This window comes from Durio zibethinus, chromosome 18, assembly GCF_047325235.1.
Source record: "Durio zibethinus cultivar Kanyao isolate XHJ-2024 chromosome 18, ASM4732523v1, whole genome shotgun sequence".
Taxonomy (NCBI): Eukaryota; Viridiplantae; Streptophyta; class Magnoliopsida; order Malvales; family Malvaceae; genus Durio; species Durio zibethinus.
Window position 1 is genome coordinate 16,069,387 of NC_143179.1, and position 25,605 is coordinate 16,094,991.

The 25,605-nt window shown below is 28.9% G+C and overlaps 1 protein-coding gene and 1 non-coding gene across 2 annotated transcripts; one reads left to right on the top strand and one right to left on the bottom strand.

Moving 5' to 3' along the window:
- Positions 1 to 8,712: 8,712 nt before the first annotated feature.
- On the bottom strand, positions 8,713 to 8,819 carry LOC149513765 (small nucleolar RNA R71). Its single transcript, XR_016330176.1, has one exon. It is a non-coding gene; the product is annotated as a small nucleolar RNA R71 (small nucleolar RNA).
- An 8,289-nt stretch (positions 8,820 to 17,108) lies between these two features.
- LOC111300623 (uncharacterized) lies at positions 17,109 to 17,705 on the top strand. The gene has a single exon (XM_022896251.2). It carries the CDS (start codon positions 17,109 to 17,111, stop codon positions 17,640 to 17,642), a length of 534 nt encoding a protein of 177 aa, XP_022751986.1. The 3' UTR covers positions 17,643 to 17,705.
- Positions 17,706 to 25,605: the final 7,900 nt, after the last annotated feature.

Below are 25,605 nucleotides of genomic sequence, written 5' to 3' on the forward strand. Positions count from 1 at the left end.
GTTGAAGTTTCATTTAGATAGAGTTAAGAACCGGATGAAGCAACAACCTGATAGACAGAGAGTTAACAGGCAATTGGAGATTGGTGATATGGTTTATGTTAAGCTTCAACCATACAGACAAAAATCAGTTGTTAACAGTTCATGCTTGAAATATATGCTAGATATTTTAGACCTTACAAGGTTTTGGAAAAACTTAGACCAGTGGCATACAGATTGGAGCTTCCTACAGATGCCATGCTCACAGCTAAAGAAACACATTAGAAAGGTGACTATGTCACGGTCGATACTTAAGTTCCGAACCCGCGCGACTCCGGGATTCAGGCATTCACCCTTCCGACGTCTCGGATCAGTCTTCTTACCACGGTTCACACCCTTGTGAGGTATTATCCGCTTTAGCCTCACGGTTTTGTCCTACAAAAAGACCCTCATAAGGCGGAGGTGGTGTGAACCTTTTTATACCCCAGGGACCTTCCTATTATGTTCGATGTAGGATTCAGGACTCTTTCTTAGGTCCGTGACATTCTCTCGGGCTGACTTTGATACCACTTGTCACGGGTCGAGACTCAAGCTCCGAACCCGTACGGCTCCGGGACCTGGGCATTCACCCTTTCGACGTCTCGGATCAGCCTTCCTATTACGGTTCACACCCTTGTGAGGTATTGTCCGCTTTGGCTTCCTGATCTCACGATTTTGCTCTGCAAAAGGCGCCTCACAAGATGAAAATGGTGTGAACCCTTTTATACCCCAGGGACCTTTCTATTATGTTCGATGTGAGATTCATGACTCTTTTTTAGATCCGTGACACCTACACAATCCTATCTTCCCTGGATGGACACAAAGGGAGTATCGGCTAAGGAACCAATGGCTATTCTAGACAGGAGGTTAAGCAAGAAGAAAGGGAAGGCAATCACTGCAGTATTAGTGCATTGGTCTAACAGTTTTCCAGAGGATGCAACGTTGAAATTCTTACATGAGTCGTAACACAAGTTTCCTTCTTTTAATCCTTGAGGCCAATGATTGTTTCCAAGAGAAGGTAGTGTTACAAGTGAGAGGAATGAAGAACTTGGGCCAGGGAGTTAGTGGTAATAGGAGCATAAGCCCATTTGTTGAATAAAACAAAGTTTGTTATTTTGAATTGCGAAACCGCAGATAACGAAGGTTAGAAATGATTGCAACAGGTTGTTTTCACATTCATGAATGAACATACGCGAAATTCTTGGTTCACATACCCTTTCTCTTCTCTCTCTCTCTCTCTCTCCCATGTCTCTTTTCTCTCTGTTCGTCTGCTTTCTGGAAAAAACTATATTATTTTGTTTCTTAGAGCTCTCACAAATTCAAAAGGAGAATCTGTAAACCAAATTCCAAATATTCGTAAAAAGAGACCAAATTTAAAAAATCCTTAAATTGGGACCAAATTTCAATCTTAAATTGAAACCAAATTCCAAGAATCCCTAAATTGAGAACAAATTCCAAAAATAATTAAATTGTGACTAAATTTAAAAAATTCCTAAATTGTAACCTAATTCCAAGAATCTTTAAATTGGAAACAAATTCCAAGATTTCCAAGACTCTGAATTTTGGATTCAAATTTCAAGATTTCAAGGAAATCCCAAATTTTAGATTTAAATTTATTCAATTCAGTGATTCATAATTTTTAAGAGAAGAAGGTTTTGAAACTCAAAACCTTTCCAAAAGTCTCAACAATGAAGTTCTGAAAAATTAAAAAAAATTTGAAGTACTCAAAGAACAAAATTTTTGGCTTACCCAAATTATCAAGAAGTTGTTGGAAATATTTTCAAAATAGCGAAAGATTTTGGTTAAATATTATACTTAATCAATGGCTTGAGAAACGAAGTAAAATAGAGCTAGGATTAAAGAAATAACAGAATCGATAGGAGAAGACTAACTGTAGAAGTAGTCGATTGCCAATGGTTTCCAGTAATAGAAAGTGGTTCTGTTAAGAAATAATATTAGAGCAGTCGAATGCCCCGCTAAAGAAGCCGATTACCTTGTCTAGGACAAAGTCTTTTGTTTTTAATTAACACTAAGACAGTTAGGATGCTCAAGCAAGGCAGTCACCTGCTCTAAATCAAAAAATCATGTTTTATAATTTTGATTAGTGGTTTTCCTAGAAATGAGATATAATAAATTAAAAAATAATCTTTTACTTATAATAGATGATCAATTTCAACTTTTTAAGTTCCAATATATGCGATCTTAATTAAAAGATAAGTTTGTTGATTGAATAAACAAAATTAAAAAGTCACAATATTTGGATCAAATCTCTTTAAATAAATATGGAAGAACACATTTTTACAACTATTAAAAATAGTTTATTGTATTCTCCTTCTCGCATTTAAAATAGAGTCAAGCCTCTTAGATATTGTTTGTTTGCTATAGAAAAACTATGCCGGAGACAAAATATTTCTACTCTTTATCAAAGGTGTTTAGTAGCGTAAACACCAATTTTGATTGAAAAAATGAATGTTGTGTCAAAATAAATTTGAATCAATTTTCAATTTCATTAAGTCTGTTCAAATACCTAAATTAGGTTTAATGAATTATTTTTGTATTGGGTCATTTAAATTTTATTGAACTTTTAAATTTTTATTTATTTTCATTTTCATTTTATTATTATTATTATGTTTTCTTTTTTTCTTTTTTCCTACTCTTTATCAAAGGTGTTAAGTAGTGTAAACACCAATTTTGTTTCAAAAAGTGAATGTTGTGTCAAAAAAGTTTTAATCAATTTTCAATTTCATTCAAGTTTGTTCAAATATCTTAATTGGGTTTATCAAATTATTTTTGCATTGAGTCATTTAAATTTTATTAAACTTTTAAATCTTTATTTATTTATTTTTATTATTATTATTATTATTATTTCTTTTTTCCTTTTTTCTTATTTTCCCTTTTTTTTTCCAAAAATCTTTGGTGCCAGTCTCCATTTACCCAAGCACCCTAAAATAATCAATACCAGAAAGCCCTTCTCCACAACCATCACGACTACTTATCTTCACTACCTAAACACCAAACTTGAGACTCCCAACACATATAAAAAGCCTAACAAAATAGTCTACCACATCATTGAGGGGAACCAACAAAAATAAAAAAAAAAATTTTTAAACAAACTAAAAATAAAAAGTTATATCTAGGTGGTTTGGGATTTTCTTTTTTTGACAAAACTAGTTTAAAAAATGTGTTTAGGAGATTGAGAAGAGTGTTTTGGGATTTTTAAAAAAATTTTTAGGGTCATGAATTTAAAAAATTTTAAATTTGTCTACGATTAATTGAATTTTTTGACTAAATTTTTCAGTCATTAGAATCGGGAAAATAGGTCAGCATCAATAAAATGTTTAAATTTTTCAACTTCGATTAAAGTTTTCAATGACAACATGATGGTAATTAGCCGAAAACTAGGCTTTTACAATGGCCAATGAAGGAAAAGGGTATTTTAGAGAGAAAAGCTCGAAAAAGAGAGAGAAAGAAGAAGGAAAATTTTTTTAAAAAAAATCAAAATTTGGCCTTTTATAAACAAGTCAAAACGACATTGTTTTAGAGGTCTAGATTCGCACATCGAACAATTGATCTATGTGTTGAATTGCTCACCGATCCAACCTATTTGGTAAGTTTTTCTTTTTCTTTTTCTTTTTCTATTCTAATATATTATTTTTTTGCTTTTTTTATTATTATTTGTTTTTATTTTATATAATTATTTTAGAATAAATAAAAAATAAAATGATTATTTTTTAAAGAAATAAGTAATAATTTTAAAATTTTAAAATTAAAATAATAGTGACTATTATTAAAATTAATAAAAATAAAAAACAAGATTAAATATATATTTTTTAAAATAGTTATTAAGAAAAATTAAAAAAGTTCTTTTTTTCCTTAACAACTTTAGGTAAAAATATTTCTTGAATATTTTGTTAAAAATAATTATAACAAGATTTAAAATATTATTTTTTATTTTGTTAGGCTTATTTTTGGTTTAATTTGTTGTTCTCAAGTTCAATTTCTCTTACTTTTTTCTTTTTAATTGCAATTTTATTTTGTGCCTTTAATTTTGTTTAGTTTCCTTTTCAGTTTTGTAATTTTTTATTTTTAGTAAGCTTTCTATTTTTAGGAGCTATTAATTTTAGTAATTTTCCATTTAGGACTTTAATTTTAATAATTTGTAGTTAATTTAGGTTTAATTATTTGTTAATTTTTGTTAGATTCAATTAGGTTAATTAGTTCACTTGAAAATTTTTGTTACAACAAATATATTCAAAGTATCAAAATTGATATTTACCCTTAAGTTTAGAACTCCCAATCCTTGAAAAGATAATATCTAGAATACTTCTAATCTTTATTATTTTTATAACCCATACAATTATAGTACCCCTCAAGGGTAAGCAATTAGAAAGAGATGTGAAAGACAAACATATAAAATATATGTACTATTTGATTATGTTATGTTAATTACGTGATTGCATGTTCAGAACTAAAAGGCATGTGAAGGCATGTGAGGACATGTGATGGACATTGCATACATAATGGAACTTCAATTAGATAAAATGATATTCTAAGATGATGCTTATGATTAAGCTATGTTTATGCCTAAGGATATTGGATATAGTAAGAGTCTACATTAGTAGAGAGAAATGTGAAAGATAAACATATGAAATATATATACTAGTTAATTATGTTATATTAATTGCTTAATTGCATGTTCAGAACTTAATGGCATGTGAAGTCATTTGAAGGACACTGTACACACAATGAGACTTCAATTAGCTGGAAACATATTCCAAGATGAAGCTTATGATTAAACAATGTTTTATGATTTACCTTAAGTTATAGTCATCATGTAATCATTGAGAAAATTATTATTGATTGATCATAGGAAGTTAAATTTGACTCTTAGCATAATTTGATTTTGCTTGAAGACAAGTTAAAGTTCAAGTTTTAGGATATAATAATTCTATTTTTTATAGAATTATCTTAGGTTTTTATGCTAAATTATAATACTTCTATACTTGATTTTTGCTTGATTAAATCCATTTTCTAACAAAATGAGCTAATTGTCCTAATTATAGGAAAATGAAAGATTTAGACATATTAAATTATAAATACATTTGAAGGGGTAAATTCAAGGTCAAGTGGTTGAATTAAAGAGCTAATTATGGATGCCAAATTGAATCCAAGAAGCTAGCCAAAGACTTAAAGAAAATAAGGTAACAATGGCATCATTTTTGTAAGCTATTTGAAGGTTGTTTTGCAAGCTAATAAGAGCTGAATTTGAGCTGGTTCTAAGCTACAATTAAAGACATTTATTAAAGCTCAAAATGCAAATTTTATTAGCAAAATTTGGAAGCAAAAATAATGGTTAAGAGAGAAAAACAATGGATGTTTTCTGGCACACATAGTTTTTGATTTTTATGGTTAAAAAGCTACCAATTTCAATTTTGCATTAGCCAAGCCAAGTTCGATAAAATCCATGTTGATTTGAAAAAGCCTTTAAAGAGTTAAAAAGCTTTCAAGACCATAAAACAAAGCAAGCCACATTCTTTGAATGTCCAAGCTAAGAATCTTTTTTTGATGCATGAATGAGTTGCATAAAATTGCAAAGTCTTTCATGGTTTAAAAAGGTCATGATTTTGGAAGGATTTTTGGGTGAGAAATTTTCAAAGCTAGCTTGAAATTTTCCTCCTCTCCCATTGGATGACAAACGTGTACAAGGATCACCACATAAGAACCATTGACTTCATGTAAAAGAGGAGCCAACCTTGGATTGCCAGTTAATAGCCAATATTGCCAGATTCCATTTATTGTTGTAGCTTTTAACTTTTTTGGCTTTTAGAAAGAAGTTTTGCTTCAAAAGTCATAGAAGACATTAGCACACAAATGAGGAATGAATTTGAATAGAATTGGTACAAAAACAAAAAGTAACATGCATGAATTGGAACTATGGTGCATGATCAATCCCAATGTTGTTTGAATGGAGAAAGTCACCAGTTGAGAGCTCAGAGAACTTCAAAAATTAATCTTTGCTCAGCTTTATTGGCAACCAACACACCTCATACATGGTCATTTTGCACCTTTTTCATTAAACCAGCTCACATGAAGGAGAAATGACATGGACAAGAAAGCATTAGCATTTTTAATTTTTTCCAACTCTAGAACTATCCATGTTTAAGTTAAGATTTTGAGGGCTAAGTTGTAGTATTAAAGGCCATTGATTGCTTAAAAATTGACCTAGCTTTTACCTTTAAATATAATATTATAGGGCTAAGAAGATATAGGACCTTTTGAATTTTTCTTTATTCTTCTTCCTTGCCTTAGGGTCAGCTTAGTAAGCTGTAACCATTGCTGGTCTTTTTGAACTTCTATAGACTCCATTTTAGCTTTGTGTTCTTGTTTTTAAACAACCTTATTTGTGTTTTTAATTTACTTTTATTATATTAAACTTTCACTCTTTTAAATTTTAAGCTTTAAACTTTAGTTTCCTTTAAAGCTCAAACAAATTTTAGGCTTAAAACTTTAGTTTGAGATATCATCTAAGGGGTCCTAAATGGCTTGACTCTAATTTAGTTATTTTTATTTTTAGCTTTTATGTACTATTTTTAACCTAGATTTTCATCCATTTATGTTTGGTTTTAAGAGATGCTTACCTATGCATTTTTTGTTTGTTTTTAGGTCTATTTTCAATATATGTCTTTAGATTTAGTGTATCCTGCATATACCTTAGGTTATGTTAGCATTTAGACTGAAAGGTCCATGTTGTTCTCATTTTCTTGGTGTATGTTCAACTCTATTTTAATTTGTCCTTGTTTCATTTGGTTTTTAACAATTGGTTCCTATAGGTTTTTTGTTGCATTTTGAGTTTATTTTAAGTTTATGATGTTTGTTTTAATGTTTACTTGCATCTCATGTTATTTTTTCTTGCATCATGGCTCATAGGTTCATGTGGTAGTCCATTTTTTTTTATTTTTTTAGATATTGTGTTAGTTCAGTTTAGCTATTTTCAAACCTATAAAATTTCATTTTTAGGTTATTATTTAAGCCTTGTTTATGTCATTTACTACCATATAGGTTAGGTTGTATTTTTTTTTTGTTTACATGTTAGTATTTTAGGTGTTTGATGAAATGCTTACTTGAAATTTACTCTTTTCTTTTTCTATTTTAAATTTTAGTTTGGATAAGTTTTCAAATTTGGTTGCCGCAGTTAAATGATACATTTTAGGTCATTTTCATGTTAAATCATGTGCATTTAGGGTCTTACATGGTAGAGTAATATCTATGTTCATTTAAGGGTTTATTTTTAAAGTGTTTGACTTTGCATTTTTGTCTTTTTGCTAGGTTTTAGGGATTAATTTTTGTTGTTGTAAGGTTTTCCTTTCAACTCTCAGCTTGTTTAAATTGTTGTTATTTTCAAGCCTTTTTGCATGTTATTTAGTTATGTTATTTAGCTTTTGTAATGACTTAGTGTTTAATTACCTTAAATTTCATATTTATAAGTAGTTTACATGTAGTTTTGGTTCAAGTTGTACCATGTATCTTTCATATTCAATTTATATGTTAAATTAGGTTCATGTTAGTATATATTTCATGCCTTTATTCATCGTGCATATTACTCTATGTTCATACATTTTACATGCCATTTAGGGTTTCATCATGTTTAGGGTAAACTTGCATTTTTATCTATTGCTTAATTAGTTTACTTCATGCAAATTTAATTTTAAAATTTTAATTTTGTGTTAGTAGACAATTGTTCAGTTAGGGCCTTTTTATTTGAAGTTTAAAAGCTTTTCATTTTTAGTAACTTTTTATTTTAGGTAATTTTCTATTTTTAGTCAGTTTTAGGATTAATTTATGAATTTTCATAATTTTTTAATTAGGGTTAAATTTCACTTGGTACAATTTTTAGGTTTAATTAATAGGTAATATAGGTTTCATTTAGTTAATTTAGCTTAATGAAACAAAACTTCCCCTTTAAACAAAATATATCCTAAATATCTAATTTCAACAATTCACAATAAGCTAGAAACCTAATCCATGAAGAGACGATAACTCAAAATGCTTCCATTCTATATTACTTGTGTGGTCAATACACATACGATACTCTTGCATAGCCAACATTAAGTTTTTGATATTGTTACCGGGGATTAGCGCACTTAGTTTATTGTTCATATTGATACCACACATACTAGGTTGTAGTTTGGTTCACTTTTTCTTGTAGATAGTTCTTAATTTTTTTTTTGATTATCTATTTTGGATTTTGTTAATCTGTAAATCTATGGTTGGCCTATACTTAAAGGTAGAACCTTGATTTGAAAAGAAGAGAGAATCTAGCTCCACTTAAAACTATGGTCGATGCCATTGATAATAGAAGTTTGTAGAATTATGCTGTGCCCAATATTAATGGTTTTCAACTAAGTATAAGATAGCTAGTAATTTGAGCAAACAATTTTGAAATCAAGCTCACCATAGTCCAAATGATCCAAAACTTAATACAATTTGGTGGTCATACTAGCAAAGACCTGAACACATATTTAGGAAATTTCTTAGAAATATGCAACATATTTAAACATAATGGTGTCTCTTATGATGTCATTAGACTTAGGTTGTTCCTTTAACTAGCTTACATTTTTACCACTAGGATCGATCACTACTTGGGATGATTTGATCCAAAAATTCTTGCAAAAATTCTTTCCTATTGTTAAAATTGCAAAGCTTAGAAATGATATCATAATTTTCACTCAGTATGAGTCTAAGTCCTTTTATAAAGCTTGGGATTGGTATAAAAAACTGCTTATGAGGTGTTCTCATCATGGCTTACGAAAATGGCTTAAGCTTCAAAGCTTTTATAATGGACTTTTAGGACACATTAAGAGAATCATAGATGTTACAGTTGCTAGAACCTTCATGAGCAAGTCCGTTGATAATGCTTTTAAGCCAATCAAGGATATGTTAGCCAACCACTATTAGTGGAAATCTGAAAGATAAAACACCAGAAAGGTTGCTAGAGTCTACAAGTTAGATGCCTTTAATGCCATTACTTTTCAAATAGCTAGTTTAGCTAAGAAAATAGGATCTAGTCCTATTCCTATTTCCACTCCTACCCCCGACCTTGATTAGTTCAGTTAAAATTCATTTCCTAGCTATGATATGTGTGGTGGTAGTCATTCAATAAATAGATGCCCTATTAGATTAGAGTTTATTTATTCCACAGCTCAATCTGTTAGATAGTAAAACAATCTTTATTCCCAAACATACAACCCTAATTAGAAGAATCATCCAAACCTTTCATGGATTAACAATTAGGGTCAACCATTGAATTCCAAACCTTTGCATCCTTTAGGTTTTCAACAACCCCAATTCCTTAAAACCACCAGCCACCACTAGCACCACTTCCCTTTCAGGAAAATAAAAGCTCTCTTGAAAACACGTTTTCTTTTATGCTTCAAATCGAAAACAACATGTTGATCAATCAAGGTAACTTTATCCAAGGTCAAGCTTCTACCCTTTAAAGTCAGGCAACTACCATTAAGAATTTAGAGGTTCAGATAGGGCAATTAGCTAGTTTCTCAGTAGCCATCCTCAGGGTACCTTTCCCAGCAACACTAAACATAATCCTAAGTGGAAAGGTAAAGAATATTACAAGGTAATATATCTTAAAAATGGTAGTAAGTTGCCTAGAGACCTTGGTAGGATCACCTCTATAGTTGCACTCACAAAGCTTGTTGTGGAGAAAAAGAAAGTAAAAGAGGAAGAATAAAAGAATGATGATGATGTATTACTTTAACTAGTGAATATTCAAGAGAGTAGCTCATTTATGCCTAGTTCTAGCAAGCTAGAACCTTATAGGCCACCCATCCCATTCCTTTAATGTTTTTAGCTACAGAAATATGATCAATAATTTTCTAAATTCTTAGAGGCATTTAAAAAAGCTTCACATTAATATTCCCTTTACTGATGTCTTGGAACAATTACCCAGCTATGCTAAATTCATGAAGGAGATCATCTTTAAGAAACATAACCTGAAAGACCATGAAACTATGGCTTTTATTGAGGAGTGTAGTGCTATTATTCAAAGCAAAATTTCACCTAAGCTTAAGGACTCAGGGTGCTTCACTATTTTTTGTATCATTGGGAAATTGTTTTTTGAAAGAAAACTTTGTGATCTAAGAGCTAGCATTAATCTATTGCCCTTATCAATATTTAAGCAGCTTGATTTATGTGAGATTAAATCCACTGTTGTCAGTCTTCAGCTTACTGATAAGTCACTTAAGTATCCAAATGGAGTTGTAGAGGATGTTTTGGTAAAAATTGATAAGTTTTACCCCTTAGCTAATTTTATGATCTTAAAAATGGAAAAAAATACTGATAATCCTATTATTTTTAAGAGATCTTTTTTAAACACTAAGGGGTGATAATTGATGTTATGAAATGGGAACTTACTATGAAAGTGCAAGATCAAGAAGCAAAATTTGGTGTTTATATGTTTAGTAAATCCTAGAGGACATTGATGGTTGCATGCCCATTAATGAGGTGAGAGATGAAAATTTTGATGATGAAAAAGTGGATGAATTTTTAAAAAGAATGACAACATGTAATATTTTGGATGATGAAGAGATTATAGAGTTTCTGCAATGTCAGATGATGCAGAGATTAAAAGTCTGTTAAAAGGGATGCCAATAGTGAAACATTTGAATAATGATGAAATTGATGAGTTTTTAAAGGATGAAAGAGTGAAAAAGGTGCTTGATGAGAAGAATGGTGATAAGGAAAAATTAGAGGTTACATAGCTTCTTTTAGATGTCTTTATTTACTCGAGCTCCACCATGAGATGCTTGACACTCCATCTTCTACATTTTCCAATGTCGATAGGGTCATGGAGACATCATTGACTCTTGGACTTAAACTGAAACTCATATATCTCTACCTCTTAGAAAAAAGACATGAGATTTTGTCAAAGGAAGGCTTGCTACCTGTTAACACACCACCCATCATTAAGCACCAGCCACGCTTGGATTTGATAGTGGATGATATAATAAAAAATGAAATGATTAAGTGGCTGGATGTGAGAATCAATTTGGTGCCATCACTAGGGCCAATTTAGATTGAGAATGAAAAGGAAACTCAAGCTAAGTGACTGTAAATTCAACATGTCTTAAGAGGTAACCCAAGTTTTTAATCTTTCATTGCTTGTTACTTTCTATTTATGTCACTTTGATTTTGTTAATCTCTACTTTTCTATGCCATGCAGATATGAATAAAAGGCATTTTGATGGCTCACACGATGAGATCAAAAACAATAAAAAAGTTTTACATTTACTACTTTTATTTATGCTTGCATCTTTATTTTCTCTAATGTACAGTTTGCTTATATTTTGAATATAAGAAATAATAAAGCCAATCATGGAAGCTTTAAGGAAATCTTTAACCACATGGAAGTATTCTACAACCTTCTATGTTTAATTTTTTTCCTTACCTGCACATTAAGGATAATGTGATTTTCAAATTGGGGGTAGACAAAATTTGTGCCAAAATTTTTTAAATTTTTTAATATTTAGGAAAATTGGAAAAATCTCGTTTTCTTTAATTACTATCAAGTAAAAAAATGATTTTTTGGACTTCACCAAAGAGTTAAGATAATCATAAAATCAACTTTACGAATAAAATTTTGTTTGGATAATCATAAAATAATAAATAATTATAATAATTTGTAAAAAAAATATATTTATAATTAGTTTATAATTATGTAAATCATACATGTCATTGGTGAATAAAAAAAATCTTATGATGAAATTTTAGAAATTTTAAAAATGGTCAATTTTCTAAAAATTTCTTAAAAGAAGATATTTTCTATAAATCATGCCAATGCATTAGAGAATTTATAGAAAGTGTAAATAACAAATTTTTACAAAATAAAAAATATTTTTTGATAAATAAAATTTTAGGAAATTAATTTTAAATATTGAAAAAGGCGTATTATCAAAATAAAATGATAACACATGTTAAAGTGGTATTGTTCTTTGAACAAGTAATGTGGGGGTGCTAATATCTTTCACACTTGTAGCTGTACTCTTAAATCCAAATCTTGATTTCACAAACCAATATGTTATTTAGTAAATCTTAATTAATTTTGATATTTTTATTAAAAAATAATCTTTTGGGTAGCCAATCACACTCTTATCAAAAAAGATTAGTGACGATTTCGTAAATTTTCTTCAAATCTAGTGATCAAGTCTTTTCGAATAAAAAATCATTATGACAAGTGGTTTGACATCATAATTGCAAGATGATTTTATACAAGGCTTCATTGTATCCTATACGAACCCTTTGCATACTATAACTAGTGGGATGAAATAAGCCCAAAAGAAAATGAAATTTGTAACACATTTTGAAGCCATTTCTTTCTAGCTTTTTATTCTCCATTTTGGTTCCAATACAAGACTACTTAACTGTTGTTGTAAGAGTTTTTCATTAGCAACTAAAGATTTGAAGAATTCATATAATAGAAGTTGATCTTCTAGTTTATTCCACCTAAATTAAAGAGATTAATCCCATTTGTTAAGATCAAGTCTTCCATCCCTTGAAGTAGATTTTTCTTGAACAAAAAAACTAGAGAATTCTTTTTTTTGAGAATTTTCAAAAATTATAATTTTCAAGTTCATAAATAAAAATTATTATTAGTCTTAAATTTTTTAATGTTATATTTTACTTGAAATTTATGTTTGTAACCACTTTAATTTATTTTCACTTTTCGTTCTTTCACTCTCCCTTAACCTTATCTCATTTTCCTTCACCCTCAATTCTTATTTTAATTCTTCTATTTTTTTAGTTTTAAAAAAATAAAAAAAGTCAACATGACATTTTTATCACGTGCCAAAATTTTGTCAATAATTTTTCGGTAATATCAACTTGATATTAACAAAGTTAGTATACAAGTAATGTGATTAACAAAACTGAAGTTCAGATATCCGATTGCAATTTTTTATTTTTTAAGTATCAAATTGACCATAATGATATAATTCAAGTACCAAATTACTAATTAATTATATTAAAATAATTTATTGAAATGATTCAAAATCATATCTTGAGCTAAGTCGACTTAATTCATATTTCACATTTATATGAAAAAATATGGGATTAAAATGTTGATATTATTCAGTATCATACAATTAATAATTAACAGAAGATAAGTCATATACATCAATTATGCAACAGAATATATAAATAAACAACATAGCTGAAAATATCAAAAAATCATACTTATGTTTGTGCTTGTAATTTAAAATTTTGTAATCACATGACATCTATTTAGAATCAAACCAATACTTAAAGATCTTGTCATCTTAAGTAAAATAGCCCTTGGTTGTCTCTACAACTAAAAAATAATAATAATAATACTCAAACCACCCAAGTATTTGTTCTTTAATGGTGATCTATGTAGCAACTCTTGTCAAAACCTTCTTAAGAAGGGATTCAAATTTCATGCTAGAAAGTGTTTGATTTCACAAATAAAAAAGGAAATCAGTTCCTATCTTGGCTAAAATCAGGAGGAGGAAAAAATAACTTTTTTGCAAAAAGGAAGAAGGTGTAGCTAAATCTAGAAAGAATTGTTCTTCTATAACTTGCTCTTTTGTCTTACAATTTTATGATTCTCAATTGCCTAATGACTCATGTGTTTGGCTAGAGTCAAAAGATCAAGTTGGCAATGAATATAAACTCAAATTGGTCAAAGATAATCAACATATATTCATAGATCATGAAGATACCTAACAATACATCATGCCCACCTAAATATTGAAGAGTAAAAATAGTCTTGACTTAACCTTTAAATTTTTAGTCTATTAGAGTAATTCAGTCATTTTATCCTATATCTCGAAAGGCCATGAGCATGGTTTAGTATCTACTCATAATATTCTTTCATGTTAGGCTTAATCAGCCTTTAGCAAGAAAATTTTTTTGTCTAAATTCATCATTATACTTTAGCCAAAGATTTTATAAGTTAACTAAAGCTAAGAATAAATTATACATATCCTTTCATACTACTTAGCGTGATGAACTCTTTCTTGATTACTCATCCACCTTTATGTGCTTCAAACCATACCAAATAGCACCTTTTATAGGCATCAGGTGGCTTGACTTGTAAAAGTGTCAAAATATGATGATTCACATATAAGATGACCTGGTGTCTCAAGTCAACTTACATATGAGGACATTTCCATAGACACTTGTATAAGCTACCAAATAGAGTTCTCATAGTGGATGATATTCAGTGAACTTTTTCTTTAACAAACACCTATACGTCATCTCATATCCATTGGTTGCTTACTTCACAAGTAAAGAAGTTTAACATACACTAGTCTCTAAACATTATTGATACTTTGTCTCAAGAATTCATTAACTATTAACAATTTAGATATATGACTTTGACGCATCAAGATCCCCTAATGGTAACTCTTTATAATTCCTTTGCAAGTCCATTGTGTTTTTGGGTTTTGTCTAATTAGCATTTTGATAACTTTTTATCCTCATACTAATAATGAAAGAAAATTTTTAATCACTAGAATATAGTGATTAGTGCAACTTAGATGAATGTTCGTAAGCCAACTGACAGGATTATAAGGATGATTAATCATCCTCTAGGTATAAGATGATTCAATTCTTTCAAAATAAAAAAAATTATTTTTAATCAATGGGATTAAACTTACATATCTTATTATAAAGAAAGAATAATTTTGATTAATAAATAAATTATTCTATCATAATTCTTGCATATGTCAAATAGAATATAGGATGATATTATTTAATCTAATACTATTTATAATATCATTTTATTTTATTCTATCATAATCTTATATATCAAACACATTTTAAAAGCCTAATACTTTATTAATAAAACATTTGTTTGTTGGATTTTATCATTGTATTTCAATTTTGTTAATTTTTGCCATTGCACATTTAAATTTTTTAATTTTGGGCATAAAGTAATAGAATAAAAACTTCTTATTGGCATTAATAGAATATTTCACAAAATATTTAGTTTTTTTTTCAATAATCATCGAAATTGATGTTATATAAATAAACGAAATTAAAAAAAAAAGTTATCTATTCCAAAATTTGAAGAGGATATTTTGACGATGATGACGCTTCACTCCTAACATGGATCTTTTATTCATGCCAAAAATTAAATAAATAAAAAAGATAAAAGAAAAAGAAAGGATTTGAAATGTATATAGCATTATAAAGATTCTCAAACAATTCAGGAGTTATCCATGTTTTTTTCAAAAATATAAATTGTAAGATTATGAAAAATAATTTAATAAAACTTGCATTCAACCTATTAGAGAGGAAAACTAATAATTAATACTTGTGTGGAATAAAATAAAATAAAAATTACCTTGCAAAGAGAATTGAAATTAATGAAACAAAAAGAGGCCTGCAATGAAAGCTTGAAATAGAGGCCTGCACTGAAAGCTTGAAATAGAGAATTGAGGCACTGTGATAGAGAAAACGTCTAAGATGGAAGGTTGAGAGAGAGCTTCTAAGTTTGGGAGAAGCGTGAATGAGAAAGGTGTGAAGAGATAGCAAAAGTTTGGGAATTAACGATAGTGAGTGTAAAGTTGACATTAACGGCAGAAAAGAAAACTTTTCGATAAAAATACATGGCAAGTAAAAGGACTCGCTTGTGGAGTCTTCAGTTTCCACTGATAGTGGATTGAATAATAATCCCTTCTGGGATTCAATCTAACGCCCCATTTGGATTGAATTACAATCGCGTTACAGTGCAATGGAGTAACGTTTTGGTGCAATTATACTATAGTTGGCTATTTGAATTATGTAGCTGTATTTCAGTTGTACTTATGTGACATCAGTGAGGTAAAAATTTTTCACTAGTGGGGAAAGTGGCAGTGAGTCACCATACCTCACTTTGGACGCTTTTGTCCTTATTAATATTTTTAATTCAATTTTATTAATATATATAATTTTATTAAGATTAAAATAATTATAAGTGAATTTAAAAATAACATTTTATATTTGCTCATTATTTTTTTTGTCTATTTGTACCTTTAAGTAATTAATTTTTTAATATTTTAAATGCTAAATGAATTTAAAATATGAATTAAAATAAATTTTTAATTTACTTTAATATTAGTATCTCTAATATTTATTTTCATTTTCATCTTATTGCCACTACTAGATTTATATCTAAATACATATTTTATCATTAATTTTAATTTCACCGCTATAATATATAATCTCAATATTATGATGATTAATCTTACTACTATCATTATTTTCATTCTCATCAAAATTAATCTTATTACTCATTCAAATGAAAACTAAATCACAAAAATTTCACCTTGTGACATAAACATTATGTGGAGATCCACTACCAATCCTTATAAGTTGTGTTTGTTTGACTTTTGTTTAATTTTTAAAAATATTTCATACAATTTATAAATATGAAACATTCAAATATTGAATTTTTAAGATGACAAATAAAAATGAAATATTACATAAAGATGACGATGCATTTTACTCAATAAGTTTGTTAGTAGTGACTTAATCTTTTAAAAGATTAAAATCAAATTTGTCACTATAAATCATGAAAAATATATATAAGTAAATAGCACATGTGATTTTAAATATGTATATTTATAAAAATAAATAACACGTGTAATTCTTAAATTGTGAGCCAAATTTCATTTTGATTCTCAATATTCTTAAAAGATTTTATAATGATCTCTAATAACTCAAATATATATTGTTTTGATACTCCAATTTAAAATATTTTGCTTGTATTAAGAGCTTAACATCAACCTTTACGTTGCATCATGTCTCTCGCTGTCTCTCTCTCTCTCTCTCTCTCTCTCTCTCTTCCCCCTTCATAGTCTCCTTGTGGTTTTGACACAAATTAACCACATTTTACGTAAACAAACTTTTGAACACGTCTAACTAACCTAGGAAAATCCCACCATAGCCCTTCCACCCTGCAACAACAACAACAACCACAACCTAGGAAAATCCCATCTCCGATCCCATTAATCAATAACATGGATCATGATGACAAAGAAACGCATTTTATTTGAATCTTTTCCTGGATTTCCCAAATGCCTGAACCAGATCCTGAGGCTGGCCGCACATTCATATGGACCCTCAGTTGCATTTTGTTTATCTGTATTGCTGCTGGAGGTGGCTGCCTTTTGGCCTACTTGACCGTTCCTGAATCTCAATCCTCTCTTTTGCTTCCTGTTCTTGGTTTTACCCTTGTTTCCCTGCCCTGGATATTTTGGATCATAACTGTAGTATATCGGATAACGTCAAGGGCCTTTGGATTCAGGATGGTAATTGGTAGCTTGTATGGTAATGGTAGTGTTGCGGCCAAAGGTGTTGATGGTGGTGATGGTGATACAGCTGCCAGTGATAATGATATTAATGGTGCGGAAATTCTTGATTTCAATGCCAAATCACCATCAACTTCTCTTGAGGATGATCGAAGGGACGCTGAATTTGGTGAAACTAAAAATGGTGATATTGGCCAAGAAAGAAATATCAAGAGAGCTGGTAGCTCTTCCTCAAGCAGTTCAAATTCCGTTACTTCACATGAAAGTGAAATGCCATTGGCCGTATCAATGGCATCATGATTTGGTGAACCATTTGCAAAATTAATTCCAAGGAAGCATAACAGGATCAATTGCATAGGGTTGGATCTCAAGCTATGATGATAACTTTTCACCAGGAAAGTTTTTTTCTTTGCTTCTTAATACATACACATATATATAGACAAATGTTCATAACTGTAGATTATAATTATACTGATATTTTAAGATCCCAAGTTGTTTCTTAAATTCGATATGAAGGTAGCACTTTTTTGCACAACCAAAACTTTTTTTCTTGGTATGAGAAATGCACATTTGACCCAAGAAAGAAGAATTCTGGCCATTCTCAGTTCTCACTGTATCATCTTTCCTTAACCTTTCAAACACAACATTAGACTAATTTTTGTGTTCCCCATCCTCACTTTTTTCTTAATTTTTTTCCTTAAGCCATTTAAGGATTTTTTTTTTTTTTGTCATATAGATGTGACATTCTTTCTTTCTTTAGTGATTATTGTATAAACTCTATCATTGTTTGCAAGGAAAATTATTGCAAAACCATTGCATGAGTTTGCTTCTCTATCTTCTATACTATATTCATTTTTTTTTTTGTTCTTGATTTTGACAAATATATTCTTAGAGCTGGCAATGGTATAAGGTTGAAGTTTTTTACTGCTTTCCAAGTCTAAATTTTCAAAGTAAAGTTGGAATGATAACAAGAACAAAATGGCATTTGCTTAGGGTAAAACTTAAAAGGAAAGAGGCAGGAACATTTCATATATAATTTTTTATTACAATCTTATAATTATTCAATAATAGTAAAGAGTTATGTAAGGACCTAAGGCTTATAAATGTGAATTCTTTATAAAATTTTGATGGATCTCGATTATTTTAAATTGTAATTAGTTAATTATAATACAATGATTGTAGATTATATGTTTCGAAAAAAAAAAAAAAAAAAACTAAGTTATAAGCAACTTACAATTTATAGCCCATTGAATCTGTAGGTGTTTTAGGTTGGAGAGTGACACATATTATTACAGTGAATTGGTTTAATTTTGATTGTTATGTTGATTTATCAATTGATTTATTTAATTTTACAATGCTTGTTTTAGAATTTCATTGCAAGACTCTTTTTTATTATTTCTTTATTTATTCTTTCTAAAACTTGTAATTTAAAATTTTTTTTGAACCATGTAATTTTAAATATTAATCTCCCTATGTGATATTTGTACTGTGCACACTAAGATGGTATTATGTTTATGAGTGATAATAAAATTCATATGGGTGTTATAATTATTGAGCTCATTCTACTCAAAACTCTATTGTTTTTATGATGTTAGGTTTTTTTACCCACACATTGCGTGGCTATTTCTTGATAAAATTGTGAATGAATCACCTTTTTAAAATATATTCATCAAATTATATTCAGAACATGGCTTTTTTTTTTTTTTTTAACTCTTTGGATGATAGAAACAATTCTTTGAAACTAATAATATAATTAGTAAAGATATAATTTATGTAATTTTATAATTTTTAGATTCATTCATAGTTTGTTCATGTACCAAAAAAACTTAAGAAAGATAATTTATTTTAAAATTATAGCACGACTGATGGAAGAACAAGTAATTATCAAATTGTACAAAAATAATTGCTAAAGGAACAATTTCAACCAACACTTGGAGAGGGAAAAGGGAAAAAAAAACTTGTACAAGTTTGTAGGTGGAGCAACAGAAAGAAAGATAGTAGGATATATACTATCTATAAAACTTGTGGCAAGGAAACAAATATTAAATACAAGTAATGTTTTTATACATTGTTATCCTATAATTTAATTATGAATTACAAATGTTTATCTCCTATCATTTTCTAAATAATGGAATATTACTGTTTGGATTATCAAATTAAAAAATGATATCTATTAATAGTCAGACAAGTAAGGATAAAAAGAAAGACTACCGATGATTTAGTTGGTACTTAAGAGAAAAAGAGAGCACAATTTCAAAGGCAAGTGCAAGGGAAAGCATAAGATATAGTGAATGATATTGAAAGTTTTTAAGTTTTTTTTTTTTATGCTGAAAATGACTTTGTGATATAATGACCGAATGTTTTTAATGATATGATCCTTCGTCAATTGAAGAAAGTTTTATTCAATCCTTGTGTTGATGTTTAAGCAATATGACATCAAAAAGCAAGTTTGGTAGTTCCTTTCAAATATGCTGGTTAAACAATGACGACATTTTTAAATTTAATAAAAAAGGAGAATGACATTTTAGTTCATTAACTTGACCAATCATGACAAAAATAAAACAAAAAAAAAGGTTAAATTTCTGATTCACATCAAACAACTATGGAATATATTAGTAGAAATTGGCTTATACACTTAAATTATTTTCCCTTTTTTTTTATACATCTTCTTAAAGAAAGGCAAGCATCTTGATCTGTTGATAAATACTAAAATTTTAATTTAGTGACCATATCATAATTTAAATCCTAACAATCTCAAATAAAACAATGACATGAAGCCAACCATTTTTTTTAAGAATTTCTAAATACAACTCACTTTTTACTTTCAACACTCATTTGCTAAAGATAACTAAAATTTAAACACAAAATATAAAACTTTACTCTTCACAACCAAAACGCAATCACACCCATTTATTGTAACACACCCTTCTTTTTTTCTTATAAGCTCTTTCTCTCCCTTCACCAATCTTAAACACAATCTCCATAAAACCTTACTACCATCCTAAAACTTCAATCAAACACTAAAATCTCAACTTTTGGACAAAATCAAGAAAATTAATTTTAATATAAGGGTAAATTGTATTTGACTTTTGTTTGATTAAACTAAATTGAAATCTAGTAAGTTGTATGTGATTTTTGTATAATTTTATGATAAATAGAAATGTGTTTCCATAAGTTTTCAAAAGAGAATGAAAATTCATAGTCATCCTTATTTGAAAGATTATAGAAACGTAATTTTTATATTTAAATAAATACCAATGAATATGCATAACTATAACTTTTAGAAGTTCACTAACATGAATATTCGTAACTTTTAATTCATTATGCTTTTATAATTCAATATCGATATTCATATATATATATATATATTTACATATTATTTAATATTAATATAAAGTACATTCAATTTAAGGTTACTTGGAATATTTGCTTTGAATTTGTTTGAAAGAAATAGTTGAAAGACAATGTTGACTTTTTATTCTATCACAACATATTTGGCACGAACAAAAGGAGTAGGGTATATAGAGGTGGAGTACATGATGCAATTAATCCTAGTCCAAGTATGAGTTAAAGGCATTTGATAGCATTTGAGATGAAATGAAGTGTCAAATAATCTAATATTGAGCTAGTTGTTAATGGTGTTGAGGATGATGTTCTGTTTTAGAAATACCTCCATCCACTAACATGATGATAGGATGGAAATGATGCAGATGAGCTGTTTGAGCTTTTCCTTGAAAGCCTAACGATACGTCTACCCTGAAGAGCTTTAGATCTCATGTTGTAGTGAATATATGAAATTGCTAGGTAATAAATTCAATCATATAATTTGTTTAAACTTTATTTTTGTTACTTAATGTTTATGAAGTTAATAATTAAATTTTATTTATTGTTATTATAGACATGGGGATCCGTTTAAATTAATTAACCATGGGCCAAAATTATAGCATTAACCTTTAGATGATTTTCGTAAATGTATCTATGCCAATGTAGCTCAATCAAAGTTGGTGTCATTGATTGAGTGCACCAATGGTTGGTGAAAAATATGATAGTATCAACATTTTGTGAATGTGACAACTTGAGATAAACATCTTTCACTTACCATTCAGTGAAATAATAATCACGCTGGACCATATGTTTGTCATTATCTACATACCATTCATGAGGACTATAATATCATTTTGTTACGTAATGGTTGATGAGGAAAATGTTACGTTGGTTTGATTACTTAGAGTGAGGAAAAATGATGCAACCAATGAGACTAAAGTTTATCTTGGATCATTAGTGAGATTCTAATGGTTGTGAGATACTTTTAATGATGTGAATAATATATCATATGATCATGTCGTAGAGTGTGCTACCAAAGCATTTTTGCTCCATTTGTTAGGATGTACATTATTTGTTAACAAGAGTGTCATTAAAGTATCAATAGCATGCTTAGCCCTATTAAGTGACTTTGATGCCACTGGTTTATATACTTAGGGGTATATATTTGTATAAGCAATTTGATATTACGAGCAAGTCAAATGTGCATCAAATGGCTAGTTATTTGACACTTTTTAAAGTATGAATAGATGAATAGTTAGATAAGATTTAAAATATTTATTTTGTTCGATGCAAACGAACATGTTATTATTGATTACTCTTGTATTTGACATAAGCATTTATTTATGAGCACTTTCCATCATTGATTCCAATATTTGTAGTGTCATATTCAGATGATTTACCTTGTACTTGACATTTGGAGGCTTATACTTGTTCAAATATATTACAAGCATTATAAAAGCAATTTAATAACTTATTATAATCACAAATGTGTTGAGAACCTTATACGAGTAAACGAAAACAAAACTTATTACCTAAGATTACTTTTTTTAATGCATCAAGTGTGGGGCTATTGTAGAGCTATATCATCTAGAGAGGATTTTACGACAAATTGATTTTATACAAATTATTTCTCCAACTTCTTTAGCCCCATCTTGAGCCTACCATCATACATCGTCAAGCATGAACTATGTTGCATATAATTTTTTAGACCAATATTAGGTAAATGGGAAATGCATGTCCTACCTATAAAGTGTTAAAAGCAATGATGTCGGATATCAGATAAATGTGCATCAGACTACAATGCTTGGCATGCATCCATCTTACATCGATTCATTCAAAATTCAAAACATAAATCAAGATTTTAATAAAAGTCAACCGATAATGGGTCTACTAGTGAAGCTATAAATAATTAATTTATGTGCTATTATTAATATTAATAATAATTACATGTTATTAATATTGATTATCTTGTTAATGTTTTATAGTGTATATCAAAGTTACTATCTGTTGTTGAGAATGCTAAGTCTTGCGAGTTACATCAAAATATATATATAGTACATGTCATATTGTCTGTGACATCAAGTGAACCAGACCATATGGAGACAGTAAATGACCTAGATTGTTACTGGTTGCACCTGATGACTTAGATGATGACATTTATATTAAAAACTATTTCTCACCATATATCCACTCGTTGATCTGACCTATTAGACTAAACATTCTAAGAAACAAATAATGCCCTCAATATACACTACAAAACATTAACAAGATAATCATTATTAATAACACATAATTGCTATTAATATTAACAACAACAAATAAAATTGATGACTTTCAGCTTCACTAGTGGATCAACTATCGATCTATCCTGATTGAAATCTTGATTTATATTTCCAATTTTGAACGAATTGATGTGAAATGAATACATACAAAACATCATAGTACATTATATATTTTCCTAGTGTTAGACATAGTCATCATCAAAAAGATATTTCATCTATCCTAATACTAGTCTAAAATGTTATATGCAACTTGATACACATTTTACAATGAACTCATTCAACTTGAGACAAAATGAAAGGGGTTGGAGGAATAGTTTATACAAAATCAAACTGTTATAAAATCTTCTTCAAATAATATGACTCTACAATAATCCTGCACTTGATAAACCCAAAAAAATAAATAATTTTAAACAATAAGTGTTGCTCTTATTTATTGATATAAGGTTCCCAACACACCTGAGACTTTAGCAAGACATTCAGTTATTCTTATAATTCTTGCAACATTTCACATAAGTATGAACCTTCCTTTATCAAACATAAGATAGATCATCTAAATATGACAATACAACTACTACACTAAGTGACGAAAAGTGTAGAATTTTTATGTGAATTTTTTCTTATTTTATTTATAAGAGAGAATAATATATAAATAAGATGACAAAACTCTAATTACAAGAAAGTATTTATCTAAGAAAAAACAAATAAAAAATAATAAAGGACAATCAAATCAAATTAAGTTAAAGGATCAGCTTTTAACTTTTAGTTATTTATAATAGGAAACTAAAAAATAATTCAAGAATCTTATCACTCCCCCTCAAGTTGGTTAATGAATATGTTTCATTCCTATCTTGTTTGTGATCTCTTAAAATTTTGAGATAGATAACCTTTTAGTCATAACATTTACTAGTCGATTTCTTGATTGCACATAAAAAGTTATGATGAGTCCATTATCCAGCTTTTTTTTTATATAATGTGTATTAACCTTAATGTGCTTAGTGTAATTGTATTAAATAAAGTTATAAGCTATGCTAATAGCTAACATGTTGCTACAAAACAATCTCATTGGTCTATCTACTTTTACTTTTAAGTCCTTTAGAATAATTTTGAGCCACAAAAGCTTTCAAATTTCATGTGCCATGGCCCAAAAATCCGCTTTAACACTTGATCTTGCCATAACATTTTATTTTTTACTCCTTAAAGTAACAAAATTTTTAGCTAAAAAAATGCAATAGCTAAATGTAGACCTTCTATCTATTAGAGATCTTGCATAATCTATATTAGTGTATGCATCAACTTGTAGCTTATTCATTTTCTAAAAGAATTTCCCTTTCAAAAAAACTTTTAAATATTGTAAAATTCTATGAACCACTTGTAGATTTTTCTCTTTTGGATCATCCATACACTAACTGATCACACTCACTGCATAAGCTATGTCAAGTCGAGTATGCTAATGATAGATTAATCTTTCAACTAACCTTTGGTAGCATCTTTTATCAAATGTTCCTCTTTTGTTTTCTCGAACTAGCTAGTGATTTGGATCAATAGTAATATTTAAAGCTTTACTCTCTAGAATATATGTTTCTTTTAGCAAGTTTAGTATATATTTTTGTTGAGACAAGAGTATCCCCTATTTGAAATATGCCACTTCAATCCCAAAAAAGTACTTTAGTTTGACCAACTCTTTGATTTCAAACTTTTAGGCTAGTTGGGTTTGTAATCTCTTTTTCTCCTCTTCATAATTCTTAGTAACAATAACGTCATCAACATACACTAAGAGCATATTAATTTTTTCTTCCTTCAAGTATTTGATAAATAAAGTGTTGACTCTAATTATAGCCAAATCTCACCATTACTTTAATAAACCTTTCAAACCATGCCCTTGGTGATTATTTTAACTTATATAAGGCCTTTTTTAACTTACAGACTTTAGTATAACTAAACTCTTCATCAAATCTTGCTAGGGGTTCCATATACACTTTTTCTTTCAAATTTTTATGGAGAAATGCATTTTTCATATTAAATTTTTGGAGTTCCCATTCAAAATGGATGACAAGAGATAATAGAATTCTTACTATATTCATCTTCGCTACTAGAGCAGAGGTCTTTTGGTAGTTTACCCCATAGGTTTGCGTATAGCCTTTCATAACTAACCTTGCTTTATACCTCTTAAGAGTTTCATTTGCTTTATACTTCACAATATAGAGCCACTTGCAACCAACTGCTCTCTTACCTTTAGGACGTGTGACAATATCTTAGGTCTTATTATTTTTTATGGCCTTCATCTATTCCAACGTCGTAAATGTTTGATATTATCTCTTAAAGCTTCTTGTATTATTTTTAAACTTTCAAATGAGTTTAAGGTAGAAAAAAAGCTTTTGTGTCATGTAGAGAGATGGTATGAAAAAATAAAGTTGGATATGGCATGTTCGGTACACTTTCGTATCTATTTTCTTAAGGCTATAAGAATGTTAAGGTCACTTTTTAGGATAGGCTAGTTATCACCCAAAATAGAATCATTAGCTTTAAAAATAGATATACTTAAAGTGGCTTCATTACTTGTGCTCAAGCTAGGCTCATAAATTTGTTTCAATACTGTGAGTGTTTCACTCTTTTTTAATATTATTATAATTGCTTCATGAAAGCTTTTAAAAGTTAGT

Coding starts and splice junctions, on each gene's coding strand:
- LOC111300623 (XM_022896251.2), top strand. CDS start 17,109: ATGCCTGAACCAGATCCTGAGGCTGGCCGCACATTCATATGGACCCTC.